A 13872-nucleotide genomic window follows, 5' to 3' on the forward strand; every position below is an offset into this window, starting at 1 on the left:
CCCCAAGAATCATTAGAGCATGACCCTCCCTCTGGGGGCTTTTTCTCAATGTGCCGATGACCTTGACTCCTGCCTCCCGGACCACTCCTGTCACAGCGGGACAAGAGTCAGCCCTGAGGGGGTCCGCTCCAGGCCCTGGTCATGGCCAAAGGGCAGGGAGCTTCCCTGCTAGAGAAGCCTGGCGGTCCTGGCGGTCCTGGCGGGGAGGCGAGTAGGTAGCAGGAAGAGTTCGTTGATCTGCGAGGGTCCCCAGCCCCAGGCCTGCCTCTCTGAGACTCGGTTTTCCCTCCTGTCTAATGGGAGGAGGGAAAGTGGAGTCCAGCTCAGACCTGCAGAGCAGGACTGAACAATGGAGAGGGGGTATTTTGACTCCCTGTTCTCTGCGTGCTTCTGGAGCTTTCCTGCCTCCAAGCCTTTGCATAGGGCTGTCCCTGCCTCCTGGAAATCCTTCCCTGCCCCACCGACTATCTGCCCCTGAAGACCTGAAGGAAGACCAACCAGAATCCAGCCCTTGCTGGCTGAAAACTCCCCCATGGCGCTTGGGTTATAACCCACACTCCTTCCTATGGACCATGCACCCCTTGATTGTTTTCCAAACATCCCAAGTTCTTCCTACCCCGGGGCTTCTTTACTGGCTTTGCAGGCTTCCTGGGACAGCCTCCTGGCTTTCTCCAGGGAGGCTCCTTCCCGCCTTTGAGGTCTCAGCTCAGTTATCACTGCCCCAGAGAAACTTCCCTGCCTGGGCAGCAAACCTGGACACACGGGCCACTGGGACCTGGCCCAGCCCAGGCTGTGACTGCGGTCTTCAGAACCACCCGAGATGTTGTCTGACCCCCTGGCTGTTGTCTGCGGGCCCCATGAACGATGCAGAGATACAGACCCACTGAGCAGAACGGACACCACGGACACACGGCCACTACCAGCATGCGCTCCAGTGTTGCCTGGAGCTGAGGGGAGGGCCCCACGGGCCCCATCCCTCTTAAGGCCGAGACACACACAAGGGCCCAGAACCTTTTAAGTCCCTTGCCAGAAAGCCGTGCTTACTTCCCTCTCTGCTTGCTGTCTGACCTTTTTAAAGTACATTTTTATCCTTTTGCTTTCGAATGTATTTGTCTTCAAGGATTTCATTTGGTTTGCTGTGTTTTCATAGCTCTCATTGGCTACACTCAGGGGTTCTTGCAAAGTGAGAAAAATCTAGAACTGTTTACAAATGCAGTGGCCTTCTGGGGATACATGTGAAAGTAGACAATTTTGGGGTTTAAAAAAATTTATTGATTGATTTCAGAGAAAGAGGAGGAGAGGGAGAGAGACAGACAGACAGAGAGACAGAGAGAGAGATATGAATTTGTTGTTGCACTTACTTACGCCTTCACTGGTGGACTCTTGTATGTGCCCTGACTGGGGGGTGGAACCCGAAACCTGGGCGTACTGGGACAACGCTCCCGATACCCGGCCTGGGCTGAAATGAGACACTTTGTAAAGATGGTGTATATCCTGTGACTTTAAGCGAAAGATCATCACACTTTGCATTTGTACTTTTGTTTGAACATTTTGGAGACAACATGTTAGTTTGAATAACAAATTTTTCTAAGTGCCTCTAAAAAATGTAGCTTTTAATGAACCCCTGGGGCCCTGGGGGGTCATACCCTATAATCTTTCCATCCGTGTTGCCATCCCACCAGTACCCTACCCAGCCTCTTCCAGACATCTCACTCTTCCTCAAATGCACCAGACACAGTCCTACCTCAGGACCTTTGCACAGGCTGTGCCTGTTACCTGGGCTGCTCTCCCCCTAGATAACTTCCTGGCTCCTCCCTCACCTCCTTCAAACCAAGACCTTTGCTGACCAATTTTTTAAAATGTCAAACCATTTGCACTCATATTGCAACGTCTTATTTTGTTCTGTTTTGTTCTTTTATAAACAAATATGAAATTTACTTACAACCTCTCTTCCGACATGGCTGTGTCCCACAGAATGACACACACATTAAGTACTTAATAAATGTGCACGAAATGGAGTTGTGAAGAGCTTCAGGCAATACTAGGGGTAGAGGGGAGGGGGGCGTGTAGCCCTTCCCTGCACATTCTCAGGTCTGTGTCTCTCCCTGGAGGCCGATCCCAGAACTTCAGCCCAGTAACGCCAGGCATCCTCCACACCCCTACAAACCAAACTGCCCCAGGCCCCGAAGCCTCAGCTGTACCATACCGTTGGTTGTGACCAAGGGCAGGGAGGAGGACTCCATTCTGGGGCTGAGGGAAGTGGGTCTCCAGTGCAAGGTCAAGGAGGTGGAACTCAGGCGGCTGGAGTGGGAGATGGAGGTGAGTTCTGAAATGGAAAGCCAGAACTAGGGTGGGGGGTTGTCTCTGGTTGTGGGAGGTGGGCACCAGCCCTAAACTTGTAAAACTGGAACTGGGCTTTCTGGTGGGGTTGCTCTGAATTTAAGGGGCTGTGGGGGTGGGGCGTGGAGTCTGCCCCTGAACTAGGGGTGCCGAAATGGATGGTGCAGCCGGCCTGGGGAGGTGTGGGAGGGGCTTAAGTGGTTGATGGAGGTCTCCACAGAACTAGGAGAGCCATGGCTGGAAAGAAAAGCAATCCAAGGTCTGGAAGTTGAGGTCTCAGTCTCTCTCCTAACTTCTGGAAAGAAAACACCAGAAGGTACAGGGAGAGGATGATTAGGAACAAGGGAGGATGGCCTCAACCCCAGTACCCTCTCTGGATGCCTTCTTTCCCTATGAGGGCCTGGAGGATTTAGTAAGTGGGAAATGAGATGCCATTGTTTGAAGCTCTTTGTCTGAAGCCCCTCCCAGGCGAGGAGCCCAAGAGCCAGGCGGAGAGTGGGTCAATATTTCACGGGCCACCTCCCACAATTATTTCCTTCCCAGCCCCAGGCTGCTGGGCACGTTAGCTGCTTGCCGGTTCCTTCACCGATCTCTCCCTACCCTACCCTGTCCACTCTGCCCTGAGTGGATCTTTTTTAAAAAAAGATTTTATTTATTTACTTTTAGAGAGGGTGGAAAGGAAGGAGAAAGAGAGGGAGAGAAACATCCGTGTGTGAGAGATACAGAGATACATCGGAACCAGGACTGCAACCCAGGCATGCGCCCTGACTGCAAGTCAGACCAGCAACCTTCCACTTTGCAGAATGATGCCAACTGAGCCACGCCAGCCAGGGCAAGAGTTCACCTCTTGTTGAATCACTAGATTGTACACCTGAAACTAATATAATAAATTAAAATAAATTTTAGGAAAAAGTTCTGTTCTTCACCCTTGGAACCGTCTTATAGGGAAGCAGAAGAAAATTAGTCAGGTGCCAAGAACCTCTCCTGGGAGCCATAAATGCTCAGTGACCAGGAAGTGAGCCCTTGTCCTGCCTTCCCATGGTCCTGGGGTCTGGCTAACAGAAACGCGTTTTAAATGGAACCTCAAACTGGGTGTGAGGCAGTCACAGCCTCTTACTGGCTCCCGTCAGGCTGCAGTTGCGGAAGTGGCAGCCTCAGGATAGGCGTGGGGGGTGGAGGGGTGGGGGTGCTTCAGCTGTTCTCACGAGCCCCCCACCTTGCTTCTGGGAGGAGAGCCCCTCTGGGGTGGGCGACTGGCAGACCAGTGTGGCCTGAGGAAGGGGCCCCAATGCCAGGTGTGTGGCTGGGCAGAACGCACCCCTCCAGCTTTCTAGAAGCCCATCTTTTTCCTTACTTGTTCTCACCTGTAGGGGTGTCAGCAAAGCAGAGAAATTTATGTCGGGTTGCAGCAGCAGCACCAGAGCCAGGAGCAGAAGCGGCGGTAGCAGCTGGGAGCCCAACAGTCCCATCTGCGGGGGGCGAAGGGCGGGCTCTGCACAGGTGTCATGAGTGGCCAGGTGTGGGGCCAGGTGGCTGTTTTTTACACCTGCACAAGGGAGAGGTGGAGGCAGGGCCTCAGGACACGGGGCCTATGGGGGGTGCTACATTTCCCAGGGGTGCCATACCAGCTCCCCTTTCCACTTGGACCCCCATCTTGCCTAAAAATCCTACCTGAACCATGACCCCAAAGACCTCAGATTCTGCCCATCCCTTCAGGACACCCCTGCGCCTTCCAGTTCCTCTCCCCCAACAGCCCCCACCACCCTGTGTCCCCCTCCATAGCTGCCCTAAACCCATGCCATCACCCTCTCTGCCCCTCCTCAACCAGGCTGCCCCCTCTGGGTGCTTGCAGCCCCCTCTCCCCCTCCTTGCCCTGTCCCTGACCCACAGGCTGGGAGAGACTCTATCTAGTTCTCTCTCACCCAGATCGGATCCCCTTGGGGATAAGCCCAGCATCCCACCAAATTTGTACATGGCTGGAACCCCCAGAATTTCCTTTTAAAAAAAGGCACCATGCATCCACCTGTAGGAGTTTTCTAGGGCCAAGGGACTTGTGGTGGCCATTCTGGGCCAGGTCCCCAGACACTGGCTTCTGGAGTGCATTAAGGACACCTTCCATCTAGATCCGACTGGACACCACCCCACTAGTCATGGACAGATTCAGTGGCCACACTGGAAGCCCCAGACCTCTGGGAAGGGTTTGGGTTCCCATCTCAGACACAGACCATGGGTGCCAACTGTGTGGTTGGAAGTTTAGGGTCCCCTCCCAGTCCACAGTGTTCTAGATTCCACCCATTCCCCCCACACCCATGCCCAAGATAGCTATATAAGCACAGGCAGACCAAGACCCTGGCTGGGGAGGGCTTTATTCATTAGACTGAGAGAGCCACATGGCACCTCCCCTGCTGTGACCCCACCAGGCAAGGTCCTAGACTCCTGGCCACTGCGTGTTCTGTGGGCTGTCCCATGCCGTTGGTCCCAAAAGCGCATCCGTGGTGAGGGAAGCCCGGGTATAGTGGCCGCGCCAGGTGGCTTGGAGCATCTTGGCTGCTACCTGCTGCTGCCTCAGCCGGTGACGCACAATGAAGCCCCTCCAGGCGGACTGGATGATGACGGCTGCCTTATTCTGGCCAAGGAGCTGCCTCCGAGGGCTCCGGGGAGTCAGCTGGGTGTCACAGCCCCATGGCATGGCCGCCTGGCGTGTACTGCCCTGGCCCATGCCCTGTACCACCCGCGTGGGCAGGGTTTGGCCGCACGTGTGGCATGTGCGAGGGCTGGAACCCACAAGCATCACTGCACTGGGCAGGCTCCCCAGCCGGGGACTCAGCGACTGACAGAGGGTGCAGGCCTTCGGCTGGCAGGACTGGAAGCAGCGGTGGTTGGAGGTCGAATGGACTCTGCCACCCATGCCAACCCACGTGCCGGGGAGCAGCATTTGCTGGGCTCGTCTCCGTCGGGTGAAGTAGCCTCGCCATGTGGCCTGGATGACTGTGGCAGCTCTGCAGAGCTGGGCCAAGTTCCGCCGCGCACAGTGGCCACGCCAGGCAGCCTGGATGATGACAGCCCACTGGTGCCACACCCTGATGGTACGGCGCACCAGGTAGCCACGTGCACATGCCTGTATGGTGATCACAGCTTGCACGATTATCTTCTCCACAGTCTGCACCGACGCTACCAGCTCGCCCAGCCGTCTTGGATCCACCACTGCCCCGCTGCCCGTGGCGTCCCATGGCACAGCACACCTGGCTGGTGCCCAGGCTCTGAGGGGGGCCTCAGCACTGCTCATGGGCCTGACCGCAGCACTGGGGACGGTGGGCTTCCACGCTTGGCCACCAGCCACGCCAGCATCCATGGGGCCCTGTAGTACAGCGGAAGTCAGGGGTGCCCTGTTACTGTATACAGGGGCAATGATGCTGTGGAAATCCTGAGGTCCCTGTAGTGACTCCTAGTTACAAAGGGGCCTCTGGGAACCACTTGAAGATTCAAGAGATACCCTTCAACCCCTGTGGTGCAACCCAAGGATGGCCCTGTTGTGAGCCAGGTCACCGGTATGGATAACTGGCTTTATGTCTGGCAGTGTGCCCATGGAGATTTTGGGACCTTCCTGTGCAGGCCTGGAGGTGTGCTCCCCAACCTTCTGGGAAGGCCCAGTCTTGGCCACAGAACTATCTGGCACCCCAGAGACAAAGCCACCATTCGTGGACCTGGAGTACTTTCCAGAGCCAAGGAGGATGTGGTGGCTGCCCTGAGCCAGGTTCCCAGACATTGGCTCCTGAAATGAACTGAGGACAGCTTCCACCTGGACCCACTGGATGGCACGCCACTGGCCTCAGACAGATATGGCAGCATACATGAGGCCACACTGGTGGTCCCTGACCTCCAGGAGGTGCTTGCGGTCCCCATCCCAGACACAGACCCCAGGCGCAAACTGGATGCCACAGAACTGCCATGGACCAGCTTGACCCTGAAATGTCAAGCCACCCACTCATGGGAGTGGCTCCAGGGCACGTGAGAAGCCAAGGGGCTCCAGGGGAAATGAGCAGCTAAGGGCCTGCAGGGGACTTTGGTGGTGGCCAACAGGCTCCCAGGGATAATGGGAGTGGCCAAGGGGCTCTGGGACACAATGTGAGCCACTGACACCTGGTAAACTGAGGAGGGCCCTGTGTCCATCTGCATACAGGGGACCCCATGAGAAGTCACAGAGTGGGAAATGGATGCCCCTAACTGGTTGCTGACCTATGCTGCGGAGTTGGGGTGACCCTGCTGGCCTTGGGGTGTTAGGCAAAACTCGGGGGCTGGGAAGGGACAGGGTCCATGCCACTCATCATAGACCTGGCTTAGCTGGGAGCCACCTCCTCCAATGGCAACCTTGGGCCTTTGGGAACAATCTTGTCCTCTGCCAGGAGTTCATGGCCATAGTTGACATCAGATCCCTGGGGACTCTCAGACATCCATGGTGTTGCTTCAAGGACTATGGACTCCCTATGGATCTGGACCCCCGGGACAGGAGTCTCGTTCAGGTCTTCCAGTTTCATCATGGCCTGGCCATCTTTGGTCCCAACAGCCATTGTCCCAAGAGGGTGGCTCAACTTTGAGGCTTTTTGCAGAACTGTGGGCACTCTTTTGGCTCTGCCACTAGCTTCTAAGGCATGGGGATGAGCTTGAGCCACACTAGTGGCATAGGATGCCTGAAAGGGAACTGTAGAACCCTCCTCAGCCAAGGCTCCATGGTGAGGACAAGTGGTTAGTCCAATGAGCATGGACCCCTGGGGAAGGCTGTAGGCCACGCTTCCAACTGTGAGGGGTGGACTAGGTACACTAGCCATGGACCTCAGAACTAGGCCCTGACTCAGATCCCCAGTCATAACCGCGCTAGAGACCATAGAGCCCAAAGAGACATGGGGATCCATCCCACTTGCCTAGAAGTGGGAACCTAGAAGCAGGCTTAGAGAGTTAGACTAGCAGAAGGTCTTACAAAGAGACGTTGCTTCTCCTCACCAGCACCAGGTGCTATAATCAGGCTGGGAGGCACACCACCTACCACAGAACCTAGAAGGTAGGTCCTGGCCATGCTGCTGGCTGCAAAACCTGGAGGAAAGCTCTGGGTCACACTACTGAGCACGGAACCTGGAGAGACTATGGGACACAGCACTGGCCATGGGATCTGGGGAAAAGCCCTGGCCCATGTCACTGGTCACGGAGCTTGAGGGTAAGGTCTGGGTTGACCGTGCAACCTATTGGAAGTGTGGGGGGCACACAAGTGATCACAGGAAGGCTCTGGCCCACAGCCCTGATCACAGACCCTGTGGGAAGGCTGGGGCCATGCCACTGACCACAGTACCTGAGGCCATGGCTGTGGTCGTCCCATTGGCTACAGAACCTGGCACCAGAAGACTGGCCATGCCCGTCACAGGCTCCTGGCTGAAAGCATTTGCTTGTTGCTGACTGGACACAGGATGACACTGGTGGCCTATAGATACTAGGAGATCAACACTGACCTGAGGTATGCTGGGGCCCACATTGGCCAGGGAAAATTTGGATGGACTCAGACCAGTCTGTTGGGCACTAGAGCCTGAGAGAAGCCAGGGCCCACCCCTGAGGTTTGTTCATGAACCAAAGGGGCACCGTCACAGGGCCCAGGGTGCCACGGGAGCCATGCCATGGCCCACCTGAGGCTGCTGTGGGCCCAGAGCAGTTGCCACCCTTCTCTGGCACATCGTCCTTGTAATGGCAGGACACACAGGTCCCTGAGACACACTTGGGAAATTGCCATCAGCCAGGGTCCCCCAAGACACATTTGGGAGCCTGCCAGCAGCCATGGTGCCCTGAGATGCACCTGTACCCAGGCCCCTGAATAGAAAGCCCTGAGCATTCTGGTTCCCTGACCTAGACAAGAGTCTTCTCCACTGCCCACAGAGGCCTGGTAGAGGTTTGGGGATGAACAGTGACAGCAGAACGTTCTGTTGTGCTTGGACGCCTCCTGCCAACACCAAGTAGATGATGAAGCCCGGGGACACCTCCCTGGGCTTAGCAGCCTGGAAGTTTGAGGTCACCCCATGACCCATCCGGTGATCTGGACATGGCTCTGCTCCAGTGACCAGAGACAGCTGGCTCAGCCCCTGCCCGTGCTGCCAGCCCTAGATGGGTGTGGTGTATTTGAGGTCACTTCAGTCAGAAAGGGTGAGTTGCACAGACAAGGGGCCACTGCATTCACCCTTGATAATGGTCGATCTGAATTCACCTCAGGAGCCCAAACTGGCTAAGTGCATGATCCACACCACTTATCACAGATGGCTGACCTAAGCTGGGAGCCATACTATTGCCTATATCTGCATGGGCTAGGCTAGGGGTCACCCCGCTGGTCACAGAAAGCTGAGTTAGGCTAGGGCTTACCCCATTGGCATTAGACAGCTGGCCTAGGCTGAGGGTCACCTCAGCGGCCATATTAGGCTCCACTAGGCTGGAGGGATCCTTACTGGACATAGAAAGCTGGCCTGGGTTTGGGGCCACCTTACTGGCTACTGATGGCTGGGATAGGCTTTGGATCAACTTATTGGTCAACGCTGGCTGCTAATATGAGGAAGGGACCACATTACCTAAAGGCAGACTTCGCTTCAGTCCTGTCCTGTTGGGTTTCTGGCACAAGCTACCTTTCGGATCCATGAAGTTTTGGCTTGAGGACATGCCCCTCTCATCGTGACCGCCTGAGCCCCAGTGGACACTCAAAGTCACGTGACTGGACACTGAGCTGTGGTGCAGAATGGGGATCACCTCTAAGGTCGGGGAGGGCAGGCGGTGCAGGTTTGGGATCATGTGTCCATGGCCTATTCTCTCCATCTCTTCCAGGTCCCCAGGCCTCTGGGACCCCCCCGCCCATGGCTTCCCCAGAGAGGAAGTCCCCATCAGGGCTGGCCTCTCTGGACTCCTCCTCCACCAGGTCGACAGCACTCAGGCTGGCCACAGACATGGTGGAAAGGCTGAGTGAGCTACAGCAGCACACTGTGCTCTGGGAATTGCTCGCATTTAGGCCATAGTCTGTGGAGCCCTGGGAGAAGCTTCTGGCTCGGTCACTGTGTGAACCCTGTGGTGAATGGGCCACCAGTTCACTGAGTAGGTGGCCAGTCACCAGCTCCTGGGGGCAGTGCATGCCAGAAGTGATACCCTGTGTTCGATTCTTCTCCTGCCCAGGTATGGCTGTATGGAGAAGGGTGGGCTTTAATCAACTTCCTGAGGAGGCTTCCAACAGCCTGGCTTCTCCCTGACTCTTGAATGCCCCATGATGACCAGGAACCAGGGAGCCAGGGACAGGGCCTGGGGTTCTGTCACAGGCCTTAAGGGTCTGTGGTTGGGTTGGGGGCACATTGCTCACTGCGGTGGCCCTCGCTAGACCCGAGGTCACCTGAGGTCATCTCACTACTGCCCACAAAGGCCTGTTTATGATTTAGGGACTGAGTCCTCTGCATGGTCTCTTCAGGGACCATGAATGGCTGTTGCAGACTTTCAGCTGCTAATGGCCAATACACCCCACGGGTCCTTCAGGTGACTCCAGAGGGTTGACAGCAATGAGCAGGGCCCCCATAGGCAGTGGCACACTGGTGGGAATGGATGGCCCTCCCACCACTTGTAGAGCTGGCAAGCTTGTCTGGGCCACCCTGCCCTCCCGCAATGATACCAATAGATGTGGGGCCACCCTGCTGGCCACATGTGGCTTATGGGAGCTTGGGGCCATGCCACCAGCCACCAATGACCAGCTAGTGCTTGGGGTCATGCCGTTGGCAATGAGCAGCTGCCACTGCTGGTGGGGCAGCTGCAGGGGGAGTGGCCCAGGCAAATTGGGGCCTGCATCACTTGCCCTGGGCTTGAGATCTGATGCCAGTTTGCCAGCTCCTGGGTGCAAGCAGTCCCTGGGGAGCCCCATCTCCCATGACAGAGAAGGGTCCAAACCAGTGATCAGAGGAAACTGAAGAATGATGGTGCTCACCCTACTGACCAAGGAGGCTCCCACCAAGACCACGGACAAGCAGGGTGACCCCCGACCAGGGCCCCATCGCCCATTTCCTCCAACAGCCCAGCTGGCCAGCCTGTGACAAAGCCTTCCCAGGCCCCACCCAGGGGAACCCTGACCTTGCTGGTGTGTGGTCTCACACAGCCCAGGGTGGGCCCCCACGCAGCTGACGGGCTCCCCCTGTAAGTCACCTCCACTGGGGCCGGTGTCACCATCATCCCACTTTCCAATGTTTTTGAGGCAGCCTTAGGAAGGATGAGTCCAGTCCTCAGGGCCGCCTGAGACAAGGACTGGCTCAGGATGGCACCCAGCTCACCCTGACACAGGGCCTGGTTCAGGGTGGCCCACTCCTCTTCCGTCAGGGCCTTGCTAAGCACATCCCCCAGTTTGCCCTGCATGGCCTTAGTGAGTTCTGCCCGCAGCTCACCCCGGGACAGGGCACGGGACAGTGTAGTGCCCAGCTCACCCCAGGACAATGCCTTCACCAGTGCTGTGCCCAGCAGGCCCTGGGGCAGGACCTTGGCCATCATGGAGGTGCCCAGGACCTCCTTGGACAGGGCCTGGTTCAGTGCCGCCCTCACTTCCCCCTGGGAGAGAGCTTTTGCCAGCAGATCACGGAGATCCTGAGAGCCCAGCACAGCGGCCAGCTCAGCACAAAGTGAGGCCAGCTGGGAGGCCACCAGCTCCTCCTGACAGGGCACAGCTGGGCTGGTGGTTGATGGCTGGGCCCAGGTGGTCCCGCTGTCACCACAGGATTCAACATTGCATGTGAGGTATCCAGTGGATGCCAGCAGAGGCACCAGCATGCTCTGGGTCTCAGAGGCCTCCTGGTGTGGGACCTGGGGGGCTTTACCCTGGGCACAGCCATGGGCCGGGAACTGGGTCAGTCTGTCCTCTGGCTTGGCTTGGGACAAAGTGCCAAGAAGGCCAGCCTGTTGGCGGGGCTGGGCAGAGGCTTTGAACCCAGCCAGGAGTGGCTGGAACTGAGTCTTGCCTTCTTCAGTGGCCTGATGGGCAGTATAGGGGCACTTGGCTGTTTCTGTGACCAGCTGCGCTTGGGGCTGGGCCTTGGTCAGCCTGGTAGGCAGATCTGCTTGAGGCTGGACCTTTATCACTCCTGCGGTCAGATGTGCCCGGGACTGCGTCTTGGCTGGACACGTGCCCTGATGGGCCAGGGTCGGGGCCTTGGTTAGCTTGGCAGGTAGGTGTGTGTGGGGTGGGGGTTTGGACAGACACGTGCCCAGACTTGCCTGGGGCAAGGCTACAGACAGCTTGGCAAACAGATGTCCACGGGATGAGGATTGGGTTGAACAGGTGGCCATCTGTGCCTGGGGAATGGCCTTGGATGGACGGGTGCCCGGCTGTGCCTGGGGCAGAACCATATTCATTTCTACGGGCATGTACACCTTGGACTGAACCTTCATAACATCTTTCTTCAGCTGTGCCTGTGATAAGACCTTGCTCCTGTCCTCCGCCACACTGGTATTAGACACAGTTGCTGTTTTCACCTGTTTCTGGGAGAAGCCCTTGATTTTCTCGCCTTCCAAAAAAGGCCTAGCCAGAGCCTTGGGAGCCCCAGCCCCCAGATGTGGTGGGGGGCAGTATTTCACCTTTCCCTCAGTCAAGCGTGAATGGGACGAGACTTTGACCATGCCCGCCGTCTGCCTCGCGGTCACCACAGCCTTGGCCTTTGGTCTATTCAGACATGTGTGTGATGAGGTGTTGGGAATCCCAGCTGCCACAACTGCTGGAGGTGAAGCCTTCAGATTTCCAGCTGCAGAAGGGGGCTGGCACAGCGTCCTGAGGATGGTGGCCACTGAGCGTAACTGGGCTGGTGTCTTGGTGATCATGGCTGCCAGACGAGTCTGGGGAGGGATCTTGGTCATTGAGGCCCCGGGGAGCGTCTGAGATGGGGTTTTAGCCATTGTAGCCACTGGACATGTCTGCAGTGGAGTCTTGGCCATTGTGGCTGATGGACGCATCTGGGGTGGGGTCTTGGCCATCACAGGCACCTGGCATGTCTGGGGCGGGGTCTTGGCCATCAAGGGGACCTGGCATGTCTGAGGCCGGGTCTTGGCCATCACAGGGACCTGGCATGTCTGAGGCCGGGTCTTGGCCATCACAGGCACCGGGCATGTCTGAGTTGGAGGCTTGATCATTGAAGTCAACAGGCATATCTGGGGTGAGATTTTGGCCAACACAGCAGCTGGTTGTGTCTGGGATGCAGTGTTGGTCATCGAGGCTTTTGGTTGCATCTGAGCTGGAGTCTTGGTGGTCATTGGGGCCACCAAGCATGGCTGGGGTGGGGTCTTTGTTATCATTATTGAGGGTACCGGGAATGGCTGAGCTGGGTTCTTGCTCAAGATTGCTGCCAGGCATGACTTGGCCACTGGGGCTGCTGGGTCTACCTGGGGTGGGGTCTTGGTTATTGTTACTGTGGGTGCTGGGCAAGGCTGAGGTAGGGTTTTATTCATCGTGGACACCAAGCATGACTGGAGTGGGGTCTTGGTCACTGCAGCTGCTGGGTACATCTGGGGTGGGGTCTTAGTCATCATTATGGTGGACACCCGGCACTGCTGGAGTGGGGTCTTGGTCATCACGGATCCTTGGCCTGTCTGGGGCGGGGCTTTGAGGACCTCTGCTTCCACGTGGCCCTGGGTCTGGGTCTTGAGAGGTCCGTGAAGTTCCTGGGCACACCTGCCACATGGTGGTGGCCCCAGGGCTCCTCCCTTGTTGGCTCTGGTAGTCGCTTGTGTGGTTCTCACTGTGTCACTTTCTGCGTGGATGAGACTGGCACTTCTGACAGTTCTTGTTAGCAGGCACGGGTGGCTCTTTGCATCTGGACTCCCTTGACATGGAATTCTCATGGAGACAGTCTGTTGTGGCAGGAAAGTGACACTTGGGCCTCCAGTATCATACGGAGCCTGCATGCCGGGATGTGTAATGCCTGGGGGCTGCCCCAGAGCCAGCTGGTGGGCACAGGCAGCTGAGATGTTAGCAGAAGGGGACTGGGTCTCCCTACTCACCATGCCAGGTGGGGCCAGAAGGAACTTGCCCTCTTCTGCAGGCTGGAACCGAACCTGCTGGGGGGCATGGTAAGGGATGTCCCCCTCATCCATGCTCATTTTTTTCTCCACTTCCTTGCCAGACCGGAGGAGGCGCCTGGTATGCAAGCGTCGCCAGGCCTCCTGGATGGCTTTAGCTGCCAACATCTGGGAAATCAGCTTCTGCCGGAGCCGGTAGCCCCTCCAATTGGCTTGGATGAGGGTGGCTGCATGAGACAGCATCAGGTCCATCTCATCCACCAGGACATTCTTGAAGGCCTGGCTCTCAACCACGGCCCGGAGGCGTGGAATGTGGCGAGGCACCATCTTACCCTTATCCGGTAGGGTCTCCCTGGATGCAGGCTGCTCACACTGGGGCTGTGAACACAGTGTCCCCGCTTTGTCTTGAAAATTGGGGGTGGGCTGGGGCTGGAAGGAGCTCTGTCCACTGGGTAACAACTGTAACTGTGTTGCTTGCTGCAT

General features: G+C 57.0%; 1 protein-coding gene across 1 annotated transcript; it reads right to left on the reverse strand.

The window, feature by feature from the left end:
- Positions 1-4768: 4768 nt before the first annotated feature.
- IQCN (IQ motif containing N) lies at positions 4769-13872 on the reverse strand. Its single transcript, XM_024560617.2, has 4 exons — positions 12913-13872; positions 12475-12837; positions 10465-12357; positions 4769-5698 (listed from the first exon to the last, which is right to left on the reverse strand). The coding sequence occupies exons 1-4, from the start codon at positions 13870-13872 to the stop codon at positions 4769-4771; spliced, it is 4146 nt and encodes a 1381-aa protein (XP_024416385.2).

The sequence above is a fragment of the Desmodus rotundus genome, unplaced genomic scaffold (genome assembly GCF_022682495.2).
Source record: "Desmodus rotundus isolate HL8 unplaced genomic scaffold, HLdesRot8A.1 manual_scaffold_315, whole genome shotgun sequence".
NCBI classification, from domain to species: Eukaryota; Metazoa; Chordata; class Mammalia; order Chiroptera; family Phyllostomidae; genus Desmodus; species Desmodus rotundus.

Excerpts from the sequence above, each read along its gene's own strand:
- IQCN (XM_024560617.2), bottom strand. The coding sequence starts at position 13,872 with ATGCAGCAAGCAACACAGTTACAGTTGTTACCCAGTGGACAGAGCTCC. Across the intron at positions 12,358-12,474 it reads CTCCAACTCAGACATGCCCG|GTGCCTGTGATGGCCAAGAC; the intron begins GTGCCTGTGATG and ends CAGACATGCCAG. Across the intron at positions 5,699-10,464 it reads TGAGACCACACACCAGCAAG|GGCCCCATGGATGCTGGCGT; the intron begins GTCAGGGTTCCC and ends GCTGTACTACAG.